General features: G+C 43.0%; 1 protein-coding gene across 6 annotated transcripts in view; it reads right to left on the reverse strand.

Annotated features, from left to right (window-relative positions):
* Positions 1–14945, reverse strand: part of LOC120064349 (tensin-1-like) — a 296497-nt gene that overhangs the window by 71240 nt on the left and 210312 nt on the right. For all 6 annotated transcript variants that reach the window (XM_039014867.1, XM_039014869.1, XM_039014868.1 and 3 more), the window contains 4 exons: positions 9688–9737; positions 3925–4096; positions 3595–3768; positions 1882–1946 (listed from right to left, as the gene is read on the reverse strand). In XM_039014867.1, coding sequence (XP_038870795.1) covers positions 1882–1946; positions 3595–3768; positions 3925–4096; positions 9688–9737 — 461 coding nt within the window. The remainder of the gene's footprint in view (positions 1–1881; positions 1947–3594; positions 3769–3924; positions 4097–9687; positions 9738–14945) is intronic.

Below are 14945 nucleotides of genomic sequence, written 5' to 3' on the forward strand. Positions count from 1 at the left end.
GAGACAAACATCTGGTCAGCACCCGTACCCTGCCTACCGCTCAGTCATATCTTCACACCTCTTCAAAGGACTCTATTTTGATCATGTTAAAAAAAAGAGAATGTGACCCAAATACAACCAATAGCAGATTGAAGGAAAAAAGCTGGTACTCTGAGAACATTGGACCTTTAAGTGAACTCACAGTGTTGTGTTTCTTTGTACTCTATGCCATTGATTGAATTAGGGCCTGCTTTGTGGAAGAAGTCCTGAACACTGGTGCACAGTTGGCACATGTTGGGTAGGGAGGGGGAATGTGATGATCAGCGGATAACATGAATCTTGTGACTCTTCATCATCTGTTGATTTGTTGACCGCCCTACTCTGCTCTACTTGACTTTTTTCTCTCTCACTCCCCTCTCTCTCTCTCTTCTCTCTAGCCTCTTTCTCGCACCCTCTCTCTCTCACCTCTTTCTCTCACCCTCTCTCTCGCCTCTTTCTCTCACCCTTCTCTCTCGCAACCTCTCTCTTTCTCGCACCCTCTCTCTTTCTCGGCACCCTCTCTCTTTCTCGGCACCCTCTCTCTCTCTCTTTCTCGCCCCCTCTCTCTCTCTCTCTTTCTCACACTCTCTCTCTCTCTCTCTCTCTCTCTCTTTCTGTCACCATCTCACACCCTCTCTCTCTCGCACCCTCTCTCTCACACACCCTCTCTCTCTCTTTCTCGCACCCTCTCTTTCTCTCTTGCACTCTCTCTCGCACCCTCTCTCACATCCTCTCTCTCTCTCTCTCTCTCTCTCTCGCACCCTCTCTCTCTCTTGCACCCTCTCTCTCACACCCTCTCTCCCTCCCTCTCTCATTCTTTCTCGCACTGTCTCTCTCAATCTCGCACCCTCTCTCTCTTTCTCGCACCCTCTCTCGCACCCGCTCTCGCACGGCTTTTGCACCCTCTCTCTTTTTTGTACCCTCTCTCGCACCCTCTCTCTCTCCCGCACCCTCTCTCTCGCACCCTCTCTCTTTCTCTCTCGCACCATCTCTTTCTCGGCACCCTCTCTCTCTTTCTCGCACCATCTCTTTCTCGCACCCTCTCTCTCTCTTTCTCGCACCCTCTCTCTCGCACCCTCTCTCTCTCTCGCACCCTTTCTCTCTCTCGCACCCTCTCTCACACCCGCTCTCGCACAGCTTTTGCATCCTCTCTCTTTTTTGTACCCTCTCTCGCACCCTCTCTCTCTCGCACCCTCTCTGTCTCTCGCACCCTCTCTCTCCCCCGCACCCTCTCTCTCTCGCACCCTCTCTCTCTCGCACCCTCTCTCTCCCCGGCACCTTCTCTCTCTCGCACCCTCTCTCTCTCTCGCACCCTCTCTCTTTCATACCCTCTATATCTCTTGCAACCTCTATATCTCTCGCACCCTCTATATCTCTCGCAACCGCTCTCTCTCTCGTCTCTCTCTCGCACCCTCTCCCTCTCTCGCACCCTCTCTCTCTCTCTCGCACCCTCTCTCTCTCTCTCGCACCCTCTCTCTCTCGCACCCTCTCTCACCCTCGCACCCTCTCACGCACCCTCTCTCTCTCGCACCCTCTCTCTCTCTTGGACCCTCTCTCTCTCTCACACCCTCTCTCTCTCGTACCCTCTCTCTCTCTCTCACACACCCTCTCTCTCTCTCTCACACTCTCTCTCTCTCACACACCCTCTCTCTCTCTCTCTCACACACCTTCTCTCTCTCTCACACCCTCTCTCTCTCCCGCACCTTCTCCCGCATCCTCTCTCTCTCTCGCACCCTCACTCTCTCTCGCACCCTATCTCTCTCTCTCTCACACCCTCTCTCACTCTCGCACCCTCTCTCTCTCTACTCCCCCCCCATCTCTCTTGTGTATTATGCCATTAAGTCTCATGGGCTATGTGTTCACCTGGCTGATATGTTGCTGTAATGCATGTATGCTGCCACCACCACTCCTGTTCGCCCTCGGTTCCCCTGCAGAAAGAACATCAAATAAGGATTAGCAATCAGGAAGTATTGCTTTGATATATTGGTCATTCAGAAGATACAGTTGAAGTTGAAGTTATTTCTTTCATCACATTCCCAGTGGGTCAGAAGTTTACATACACTCAATTGCCTTTAAATTGTTTAACTTGGGTCAAACGTTTCGGGTAGCTTCCCACAATAAGTTGGTGGAATTTTGGCCCATTCATCCTGACAGGGCTGGTGTAACTGAGTCATGTTTGTAGGCCTCTTTGTTCGCACGCGCTTTTTCAGTTCAGCCCACAAATTTTCAATAGGAATGAGGTCAGGGCTTTGTGATGGCCACTCCAATACCTTGACTTTATGTATGCTTGCGGTCATTGTCCATTTGGAAGACCCATTTGCTACCAAGCTTTATTTAACTTCCTGACTGATGTCTTGAGATATTGCTTCAATATATCCACATCATTTCCCTCCTCATGATGCCATCTATTTTGTGAAGTGCACCAGTCCCTCCTGCAGCAAAGAACCCCCACAACATGATGCTGCCACCCCCGTGCTTCACGGATGGGATGGTGTTCTTCGGCTTGCAAGCATCCCCCTTTTTCCTCCAAACATAACGATGGTCATTATGGCCAAAGAGTTCTATTTTAGTTTCATCAGACCAGAGGACATTTCTCCAAAAAGTATGATCTTTGTCCCCATGTGCAGTTGCAAACCGTAGTCTGTTTTTTTTAATGGCGGTTTTGGAGCAGTGGCTTCTTCCTTACTGAGCGGCCTTTCAGGTTATGTCGATATAGGACTCGTTTTACTGTGGATATAGATACTTTTGTACCTGTTTCCTCCAGCATCTTCACAAGGTCCTTTGCTGTTGTTCTGGAATTGATTTGCACTTTTCGCACCAACGTACGTTCATCTCTTGGAGACAGAACGCGTCTCCTTCCTTAGCGGTATGATGGCTGCGTGGTGCCATGGTGTTTATACTTGCGTACTATTGTTTGTACAGATGAGCGTGGTACCTTCAGGCATTTGGAAATTGCTCCCAAGGATGAACCAGACTTGTGGAGGTCCACAATTTTTTTTCTGTGATCTTGGCTGATTTCTTTTGATTTTCCCATGATGTCAAGCAAAGAGGCACTGAGTTTGAAGGTAGGCCTTGAAATACATCCACAGGTACACCTCCAAATGACTCAAATGATGTCAATTAGTCTATCAAAAGCTTCTAAAGCCATGACTTAATTTTCTGGAATTTTCCAAGCTGTTTAAAGGCACAGTCAACTTAGTGTAAGTACACTTCTGACACACTGGAATTGTGATACAGTGAATTATAAGTGAAATAATCTGTCTGTACACAATTGTTGGAAATATTACTTCTGTCATGCACAAAGTAGATGTTCTAACTGACTTGCCAAAACTATAGTTTGTTTACAAGAAATTTGTGGAATGGTTGAAAAACTAGTTTTAATGACTCCAACCTAAGTGTATGTTAACTTCCGACTTCAACTGTATATATTGGGAAGGAGACAATGGCCTGAGAACGCCATCTACTGTCTCAGAGCAGCATAAACAGTACAAAGCCCTGATAGGTATGTATGATAGCTGCAATGTTTCTCAATATGCTTTTGAGGGCTTTAGTTAGAGTACAGTATCACTATCTCACCTTGTTGTGTATCACCACCACATTGTGACTGTCTGCGCTCAGCCAGGTGTCCATGGCCTTACAGATAGTGCAGATCTTATCCAGGGCAGGAGCGTGGTGGTCCGGCCAGCCAAAGTCCAACACCTTTGGGTAGAGCTGGTTGATGTCATACCGTTTCTCGCTGAGGTTGAAGAGCTGAAAAAGTTTAAACGTTTAAATCTTTTCTTTGCCATTTCTTTCTTTTCTTTTTACTCTACTGCGAAACAAACACTTTGCCAGAGGGGACTGATCTCCTTTAAGCATATGTAATGGTAGGGCAAGCTGATCCTTGATAAGTGGAGCGGCCCTTACTAGGTAGTTGTCTTGGTGTTTGGAGCGCAACATGGAGGCCACCTCGCGGAGGTTTGAGGCGTAGCTGGTCTCTTCCACGCAGCTGGGGAAGGAGACGGAGATGATCCGCTCGGTGATGTAGACCAGGTCCACCTCATAGCTCTCCTCCAGGGCCTGCAGCAGACTCACACTCCTGGGGTAGGGAGAGAGATAAAACTGTATTTTTTACACTTTCCATGGCAATAAAGCTTTGCAAATTAAAATACAGTAAGGGAGGCAGGGTAACGTCAATGTCAAGTCAATTTCAATGACAAGTTGAAAATAGTTGACTTAGAGCTATTTTTCTTTGTGTATTGCATTGGTTTGGCAAAATTGGATTTTTCCTTCGATGCCAATAAAGTGTATTTAGAATGTAATACAGAAAGGGAGAGAGAACAGAGAAGTTCAAGATAAAGACAGAGAGAAAGAGACTGTCTGCTATGCAAAGGGCTATCCATAAAACCCACTATAACCCACTATCTGCAACTGACTGAATACCGGCCAGAGTCTTTGTTAAATCCCATTTCGTAAGGACATGACATCACTAAATCACTGTGGGGTCATGGTAGCCTCCAAACTCCAACAGCTGTCCAGTACATTAAACACACACACGCACAAAATGCAGTACATTAAACATGTATGTTTCGCTTGGGAACCGCCTGGGATGAAAACAGAGGGGAAAGAGATTGATTCGAGGGATAAACAAAGCCTGATATGAAACTATTCCGCATTCCGTGAGTGTGAGCCTCAGCAGACCAAACAAAACATTTTGGTCACTCGCGAAGAACGAGTTGGGGCAGAGCGACCACATGCCTTTTTCCCAATCTGATGTGTCCGGACTGCAATCAGGAGCAAGTGAAACTGACTGGGTGAGCATATGGCTCAGAGAGAGTGATTGAGCGTCTACTAGAAATATTTCCCACGTCTCAACTCTGGAATGCCGATTTGGAGGATATTGCTCATGTGTCTGCTACCGGGAAATACTGGTTTAACAGTGCAAACATGTTGTACATCTGGCACTATGAGAAACGACCTTATTAGTCAAAAGAAATACCAGACCAAGCAATATATCCAAAAGGTTCTCTACTAAACAAATATACTGCATGATTTGTCCTTTCTCACTCTCCCTACTCTTATTATGTGCTTCATACACTCTCTTATCTTACTACTTTCAGTCCCCCTCCCCCCATAGTCTCTCACTCTCTCTCCTACTCTCCTTGAGGGTATACAGCTTATAGAGTTGCGGTTTGGGTCTCCTCCATGTACACCAGCATGCACAGGGCTCCAATCTGCTTCTCATCAGTGCTGCCTTAGCTACAGACCAGACCGACAGCCTTCTTTCACTTTATCAGCCCAGCTCATATCTCGCTGCGCTCAATTACGCAGCTGCACTGATCGCATTTACGCATTTGAACAAACATAGCCGGTGAAAAATAGCTCTGCTATTGCCACTGCAGATAACACGTCCATGATAGACATCCTATATAGCGTGTGATGAGGAGAATGTGAGTGAATATGTGTGATAATAATTGTGTGTGTATGTTGCTTTGACGGTAATGTGGCGAGCCAGAGGGAGCACATGATTGGTTGATTTTGTTTCTCAATGTTTTATACAGCTGCATCATTATTAAAAACATCACTTCAGTTGTATCTTTGTCTTGTAGTATATGCTAGTAAAGCACAAAACTGACAACATATGTTATGCCAGGAAGAATCTTACACATAAGAGTAGGCTAGCTATATGTCTGCACAACAGCATGGCTAGGCTATTTCCAGGGCTTGCTGGTTAGCTAGGAGTTGTTCCCTTGACACAAATGGATAATATCAACTTCTGTTTGCTGCATGCCTCTCTCACAATGCATTGCCTCATATTTGGAGCTCCGTAAAAATGTCTAACAAATGGTCTCGGAAATCTAAAAAAAGTACACAGCAGTGCTATATTACATTACTGCTTCACCCTATGATGTTAATGCTTTTTTTGGCAAGGAAACAAAAGAGTCCTGTATCCAAAATAAGCTCTGCACATTGATAGCTGCTACAGAGACAGACCAATAGGGTCTAATAAAATGGACGCAAGCCTTGGTCGACATCCTTGGTGCGGTTAATGTGAAAAATGTATAGGCCCTGTCAGTAAAACATGGGACAAGACCTGCTATCCTACAGATGTCGGACCTTAATATGACCCATTTCGTCACAGGAGGAAAAAAGTCCTGCTGCAGGAGGATTTTAATGTTGATTTAATATTTAGAATCGACGCCAGGGGGCAGGTGGAAGCGGTGTTTGTAGGCTATACAATAATTTAGACTGCAGATCCACTGGGCGTCAGTTCAAGTAGCCTATGTAGGCTACGTGCAGGCTACAGCGTATCTCGTGTGAATTCTTATGTGGATTATAATAAATTGACAATATTTGTAGGGGGTAGACGTATTTTTCATTAGGATAAATCTTTTTTTTTTACATTAATTGTTTTATTATATGTTCAAGGCAAGCAAGAGGCTAAATAAATTCATGGTGCCTGTTTGTCCAGTAGGATACAGCTGCGAGTGGGCATGGGTTCAAATCCAGTCTACTAATACCCTTAAACATTTTTGAGGAAGTAGTACTTTTGTAGTTACTGTCTGTGCACTGTACTTGTACTCTTACTGAAGTAATTTCTGATGGAAGTAACTTACTTTTTACTCCGTTACAACTTACCAAATATGTCACTTTATTTACTTAGATTAATATTATTATATTGTTGCTGTCGGATTAAATCCTCCTAACCAAATGTTGTGATATATATTTATTTTCATTAACCAATATTATTGGTCTCCCTTTACGTCTGTACTGTATGAATGTTTCACAACCCCTTGACCAATAAAATGTATTCAAAATATCTTGTCATCAAAACTCTTCCAATCCATTGGCTCTCAACGTTGTCCGTCAAACACAGTGTTATCTCCGCCATGGCTCTTGAAGTGAGGCACATATTTTTGTCTTCATTTTTGTCCTCAGATTTTTTTTCTTGGGTTCTAAGCCAGACTCGATCAGAGGTAAGTCACACTTTAACTACCTTCTGCCTTTGTAATATATATTTCTGGAGTAAGATAAGTATTTCTAAGATATTGGTCTGCTGTTGAAATTGTGTTTTGAGGACAAGCGAATATCAAATGACTAGGTAGAATCTGACAGAAAAAGTTGAATCTCCTGTTTTTAGCTTCCCATACGATCTCTGTCCTGAGCACTCTGGAGCAGGTTTTCATCAAGGATCTCTCTGTACTTCATCAAGGATCTTCATCTTTCTCTCGATCTCGAATACTCTCCCAGTCCCTGCCGCTGAAAAACCTCTCCCCCAGCATGATGCTGCCACCACCATGCTTCACTGTAGGGATGGTGCCAGGCTTCCGCCAGACGTGACGCTTGGTATTCAGGCTAAAGAGTTCAATCTTGGTTTTATCTGACCAGAGAATCTTGTTTCTCATGGTCTGAGAGTCCTTTAGGTGCCTTTTGGCAAACTCCAAGCGGGCCGTCATGTGCCTTTGACTGAGGAGTAGCTTCCATCTGGCCCCTCTACTATAAAGGCCTGATTGGTGGAGTGCTACAGAGATAGTTGTCCTTCTGGAAGGTTCTGTAATCTTCACAGAGGAACTCTAGAGCGCTGTCAGAGTGACCATCAGTTTCTTGGTCACCTGCCTGACCAAGGCCCTTCTCCCTCAATTGAACGGTGGCCAGCTCTAGGAAGAGTCTTGGTGGTTCCAATCTTCTTCCATTTAAGGTCTTTGCCTCGACACAATCCTGTCTCGGAGCTCTATGGACAATTCCTTCGACCTCATGGCTTGGTTTTTGCTTTGACATGCACTGTCAACTGTGGGACCTTATATAGACAGGTGTGTGCCTTTCCAAATCATGTCCAATCAATTGAATTTACCACAGGTGGAGTCCAATCAAGTTTTATTTTTAATGCATTTGCAAAAATGTCTAAAAACCTTTGTCTAAATGTCTAAAAACCTCACTTTGTCTTTATGGGGTATTGTGTGTAGATTGATAATTTTTTTTTGATTTCATCCATTTTAGAATAAGGCTGTAACGTAAAACAATTTGGAAAAAGGGAAGGGGTCTGAATACTTTACAAATGCACTGTACTTGAAATGATATCGTTCTACAGTAGGTATATATCTGTCAATCAACTGATGGCCCAAATCAGCTCATCAATTTAGTCAGGGAAACACAAACAGTAGATTATTGAGTTTCACACCTTTCATTATGTGACTATTGATAGGCTAATGGGTAGCCTACAAAATGTAGCCTATAGGAATATAATTCATTAACAATGGGCCAATTACAACCATCGATGGTACTAGATTATCACCAACTGATGTCTCGTTAAACCATCAATATGCACTGGATTCACCCGCACAGCTGATCTCAATTGCAACCCTTATTGGTTACCTGTACCACTCCCTAAAAGGTGATGTCAGTGTTACCTTAGTAAGACATCAGTATACAATGACGAGATGCTCATGTCTCCGCCCTAACAATATGAATCATCCCAAAGGCAGGAAGGCAGGCGACACGCTTAGGTCTGCATATTAAGCCCATAGAAACGGTTTGGGCTTATTTGGCAAGAATGACCCATCTCGCTTTGCCTCTTCCTCTCTGCCTTAGTCCTGCTCGAAACCAAAGTCTTTCAACATACGTTCGTCCTCTTGTTGGTATTATCAACGGAACAATGTAGTCCTTTTTGAAAAGACTAAGGGCGATGTGTCTATTTTACATGCATTCTGTACAATAGCAATGAAGTATTTCCTTGTTTACCACGGCAATCTACTTTGACACTGTATGAATGGAAACTAATATTGGCGTACTGTTATTTTATTTGTTTACTATTTATGTTATCTAAAAGTGTCTGGTATGCTAATTTCTTATCAAGAAAAATAAGAAATGACCCTTGCCTGTCCATATTTAAAATGTCTAACTACATCGAGTCAATTTGGACAATGCATTATTTGTGCCAGAAGTACTCGGGCCAGAATTGAACCCACACAAACACGCTAGGCCTACAGTATATCTGCGCGCTGAAGGCAGTGGCCCTAATTGCTAAACCACCCCAGGCCACAATTGAACTGAATTTTGACAGTTCATTCGTAACCTTAGGATACACTAGACACTTGTATGTCATAGCCTAGTTTAGACCAATAACTATCTTGTGTTGTTAAGCTATATAAAGCGATAGTTGTCGATGTGTATGGCTGAATGTCAGATACATTTATGTTCATTTGAATGTTGCAGTAATAGGACCTAGGCCTATTGCGAGCAAGAGAGAACATTCTTTTAAGATAGCGAGCCCTGATCCCAATGACTCGAATGCTCCCGAATGGAGAGAAAAAGAACTGTACATGTTTAGCCAATCACAAGGCTCACTTGAATTTCCTGATTCATCAGGAAAATTCTCCAAAACAAAAGAGTGATCAAATTAAGATCCGACATCTATACTGTGCGTGGGAGCGATTCAATGAGAAGGAAGGAGTGAGCCGTAAAACGAACTGCACGGAAAGATCCCTGAAGAGTGAGTCTACTTTCATATTTTCATTGCATCCCCCTTTTCATGGTTCTTCATATTGGTGAAAGACAGGATTTAAACCGTTTCGAAGTCCCTGTGTGGGGACTTGGTTTCCTTGTTGGGGTTGGCTCGGAGGGAGGGAGAGGAGAGGACAGGAGAAGAGAGAGGAGAACCTTGCAGAACACCATGTGATAAAAGGGTCTTACCTTGATGATCTGCGTCGAGACTCCATACTCTTTGTGGACTTTGTTGAACCCTGAAACAAAAGCAGACATAGAAGCCATGGGTCATTATAGCGAAAATTCTTAATAGGCAAACTTAAGAGTTAGGTATCAAACCCAACATACAGTTAAGCTGGTTGACAGCGAGAAAGACCAAGCACCCAAAATACCCTTGAACTCATAAATCACCAAAAGCATTTCTTTCGCACACATTATTTTGGTGTGTGAACACATGTTTTGAGGCAGATCCATGGGCAGTTATTATAATATACAACAAATGGTTATTTCCCGAAATGGAAATAACCACACAATAAAAGTGAGGAATACACACTAATGTTATCAATCGTCATCCATTTCTTCAGTCTGGCTGAGGGTTTAGCGATATGGCCAAAATATCATATCACTGTATTTAAAAAAGATTGGATGGTAATGACTGTATTTAACAGTATTTTATGTTTTTGAATCATAAAAGTTCTACATTTTCTTTATGATAGTGCGTGACCCTAGGGTGGCAACACATATACTCTAAGTGATTTTAATGGATATTTCTCCATTCTGAATGGTTTAACTTCTCTAGGATAGGGGGCAGCATTTTCACTTTGGATGAATAGCGTGCCCAGAGTGAACTGCCTCCTACTCTGTCCCAGAAGCTAATATATGCATATTATTATTACTATTGGATATAAAACACGCTGAAGTTTCTAAAACTGTTTGAATGATGTCTGTGAGTATAACAGAACTCATATGGCAGGCATAAACCTGAGAAAAAATCCAAACAGGAAGTGAGAATTCTGAGGCTGGTCAATTTTCAACTCATCACCTATTGAAATCCCAGTGGGATATGGATCTGTTTGCACTTCCTACGCCTTCCACTAAATGTCAACAGTCTGTAGTACGTTGAATGAAGCTTCTACTGTGATGTGGGGCCGGATGGGAGCTGTTTTAGTCAGTGGTCTGGCAGAGTGCCAGTTCCTGGTCACGCGTATTCCACATGATTCCACATGATATCGACTTGCATACTTCTCTAGACACAAAGGAATTCTCCGGTTGGAACGTTATTGAATATTTATAACAACATCCTAAAGATTGATTCTCTCCTTAGTTTGACAAGTTTATTCAACCTGTAATATAACTTTTTTAAGTTTTCGTCCGACGTTCGCCTGGATCTGCGCGAGCGTTTGGATATGTGTACTATACGTGCTAACAGAAGTAGCTACTTGGACATAAATAATGGACATTATCGAACAAAACAACAATTTATTGTGGAACTAGGATTCCTGGGAGTGCATTCTGATGAAGATCATCAAAGGTAAGAGAATATTTATGATGTAATTTCGTATTTCTGTTGACTCCAACATGGTGGAGAAATGTTGTTTATATCTGAGCGCCATCTCAGATTATTGCATGGTTTGCTTTTTTCGTAAAGTTTTTTTGAAATCTGACACAGCGGTTGCATTAAGAACAAGTGTATCTTTAATTCTATGTAAAACATGTATCTTTCATCAAAGTTTATGATGAGTATTTCTGTTATTTGATGTGGCTCTCTGCAATTTTTCCGGATATTTTTTTTCCGGATATTTTGGAGGCATTTCTGAACATGGCTCCAATGTAAGAAACTAAGATTTTTGGATATAAATATGCACATTATCGAACAAAACATACATGTATTGTGTAACATGATGTCCTATGAGTGTCATCTGATGAAGATCATCAAAGGCTAGTGATTAATTTTATCTCTATTTCTGCTTTTTGTGACTCCTATCTTTGGCTGGGAAAATGGCTGTGTTTTTCTGTGGCTATGTACTGACCTACCATAATCGTTTGGTGTGCTTTCGCAGTAAATCCTTTTTGAAATCAGAACATGTTGGCTGGATTCACAACAAGTGTAGCTTTAATTTGGTGTCTTTCATGTTTGATTTCATGAAAGTTAGATTTTTATAGTAATTTATTTGAATATGGCGCTCTGCATTTTCTCTGGCTTTTGGCCAAGTGAGACAGTAGCGTCCCACCTAAACTCAGATTTTGGGATATAAATATGAACTTCACCGAACAAAACATACATGTATTGTGTAACATGAAGTCCTATGAGTGTCATCTGATGAAGATCATCAAAGGTTAGTGATTAATTTTATCTCTATTTCTGCTTTTTGTTACTCCTCTCTTTGGATGGAAAAATGGCTGTGTTTTTCTGTGGCTATGTACTGACCTAACATAATCGTTTGGTGTGCTTTCGCCGTAAATCCTTTTTGAAATCAGACATGTTGGCTGGATTCACAACAAGTGTAGCTTTAATCTGGTGTCTTTCATGTGTGATTTCATGAAAGATTGATTTTTATAGTAATTTATTTGAATTTGGAGCTCTGCATTTTTACTGGCTTTTGGCCAAGTGGGACGTTAGCATCCCACATATCCCAGAGAAGTTTTAACTTCACCCCCACCAAAAAATCATAATTTTCATCATTTCTAGGACTTATTTTTAACCAAATATTGCAATTGCAATTTGACTTGCGATTTAGAGCAAAACACTCAGGTGAACTGTTGGAATCATGGAAATAGAATGACTATTATATTTCTATAGTTAGAATATAATAGTGGGCACTTTGAATACAGTGTTGTTTGACATGGCAACGAATGAAAATGCCAGGGAGGATTTATTGTGACAGGGTAGGAACTAAAGTGTTGATAAGTGTTTCCTAGGGGACCCTATAATCTTTGGCTACATTGAATGTTTTCTCTCTCTTAGCTACTTACATATTCTTGCTCTGCATATTACTCTTTGATTTAGAAGATACTGTTATACAAACAACATGATGATTTAAGTCTACACCATCACTGGTATTATCATGCTGTATAGCTAAATATGTTTGCGCTTACTCAGTACATTTATTAGCTAGCTAGCTATTAGCATTAGTGCTAACAGTTAGCATCTCACAAGATTCAGGCCCAACTTGCTAATAAAAGATAAACTAGCTGTTTGCAGATGTAAGAAACACACTAATAGTGTCATTATAGAACACTCGTGGATTTATATTAAGAAGCAAAGTGAAAACAGCATTGATGTCATCAACATTGTTGCATGTACTGCATTGACCATGCAGACTGAACGCAAGAGTCTCGTGGTCTAGGAACAACAAATGCACTCCTTGAGTGACAGGGGGCGTGGCTAGGTCTGTGTGGAAAGTGCCATGGAGAGAGAGAGAGCGGAGAGAGATGACTCAAGTAGCGAAGTAAACTATAAAAATGGACGTTACACACGGCGTATCACATTTAACAAACCAAACACTCAAATACCCTTATAGAAGATAAAGTATAAACCTAAACCGGTCCCTGCATTAATACCGGTATATCATAAAATACGGTATACTGCCCAGCCCTAGTCTGGCTAACCACACTAGTTCTTGGATCTCTCTTTCTCTTTCTCTCTACCTCTAACTCTAACCCTTCTCATCTTCTCTCACTCTCTTTCTCTCCAACCCTCTCTCTCTCATTAGTACCCTGCAGAGTCAATTTGTTTTGACAACTTCTATCCCTTATTCCCAAGGCCCTTTTCTTTAACAAGTCCCCCGCGTACACATGTGGCTAGGCCGATTGTAGCGACACAAAGTGTAGCCCCAACATCTGTGTCTCTCTCTCTCTCAAGCTAAATGCTTCAGTATGTCGGAAAGCAGGACGGCTATTCAAGTGGAGAGAGAGAGTCGCTAGAGGAGGACAGAAACAAATGAAAGAGAGAGAAAGAGAATGAAAGGACCATCTTGGGCAGGACAGATGTAACCAACAAGGCGGACCAAAACAAACAGTCTAGTCTACAGCTTGATGACTAAAAACTAATAGAGACACTGTAAGACTTCGACGTTGAATTGTGGGAAAGTGATTGGTTCCTAATTAGTCAACAACAATGACTGTACAGTTTTATGAGTGTGTGTGTGTGTGTGTGGGGGGGGGGGCTTTTCTGGTGACATTCCAGTACATACAGGCCTAAGTGAAATAAAAGTCTAACTATTTCCAAAATTTCCTCATCACAGAACAACAACCAACTCCAAATCAAATGTCCAGACAATGTTCACTTCATCATACTCCAATCCCCCCTTACACACACACACACCTATAACCCCTTGAGCAACAACGAGGAGCAGAGTGGGTTTGGGGAGGTAGCAAGTGGGGGGTCTCCATGGAACCCTGATCAAAACCATCTGGGAGCCTGGCTTTACAAGCAGGCCTTACAAATTAACCAACCGAAAGAAAGAGGTGGGGAGAGAGGGAAAGGATGGGGGCTGGTAGGTCTAAAAAGAAAAGTTTCACAACAAACGACCCGAGATTGAACAGAACAGGAGGAAAGACGGGAAAACTCAGACGAAAAACAAAAAAGAGACACAAGACAAGAGAACAGGTCATTCGTGTAGCCTACCTCGCCCCCTTCACAGGTACCCCAACCCTCTCCCTCCTCCCTTCCCTCCATTCCTTCTTTCCTACCGTCCTAAACAGGTAGCCTGTACTCCATCGCCAAGCCCCCCGTAGGGAGGACAGACGTCTTCGCAGGGACCCTCCCCGGTTCATCTCTGGAGAGGAGTGAACGTCTCTCTCTCGCCTTCTCTTCCTCTGTCCTTCTTTAGCTCTCCTGTTCCACCCTCCTCCACAAAACTCTCCCTTTCTCTTCCAGTGGAGGAATAAAGAAGAAAAAAGGTTTCCGCTATTTCGGTCTAGAGGTTCCAACGGGGCACCACATGCCTATAGCCTCCACCAGACTCCACAGAGTGTTTGCTCTCTTTCTCTCTGGGTTTGTTTTCTCCCTCTTTCCCTCCTTCCCTCCCCTCTCTCTCTCCCTCCCTTTCTCACACACACACACATCCTTGCCCCCTTTCCCTCTCCAAACCACTCTTCCCTCCTTCCCTCTCCCTCTGTATCTCTTCATCTTCCCCCTCTTGGTCTCTACCTCTCCTCCCCTCCTCCCTCTCTCCTCTCTTCCATGCTGTGAATTTGTAACACTATGCCCCCATGTTCTTTCCCTCCCTAGGGTTAGACCCCTGTCAGCTGACATGCCGCCTTCACCCACTCTCTTCCTGCTCTTCATTAACCCCACTCTTTTCTTGCTCTTCATTAACACCACTCTTTTCTTGCTCTTCATTAACACCACTCGCTTCCTGCTCTTATTTAACCCCTTCCTGGCTGTGTGTGTGCGCGTGTGTGTGTGTGTGGTGTGTAAATCATGGAGGGTCCTCTTACTTGTGTGACAGGACATCCGTATA

The sequence above is a fragment of the Salvelinus namaycush genome, chromosome 19, assembly GCF_016432855.1.
Source record: "Salvelinus namaycush isolate Seneca chromosome 19, SaNama_1.0, whole genome shotgun sequence".
In the NCBI taxonomy this organism is placed as follows: domain Eukaryota; kingdom Metazoa; phylum Chordata; class Actinopteri; order Salmoniformes; family Salmonidae; genus Salvelinus; species Salvelinus namaycush.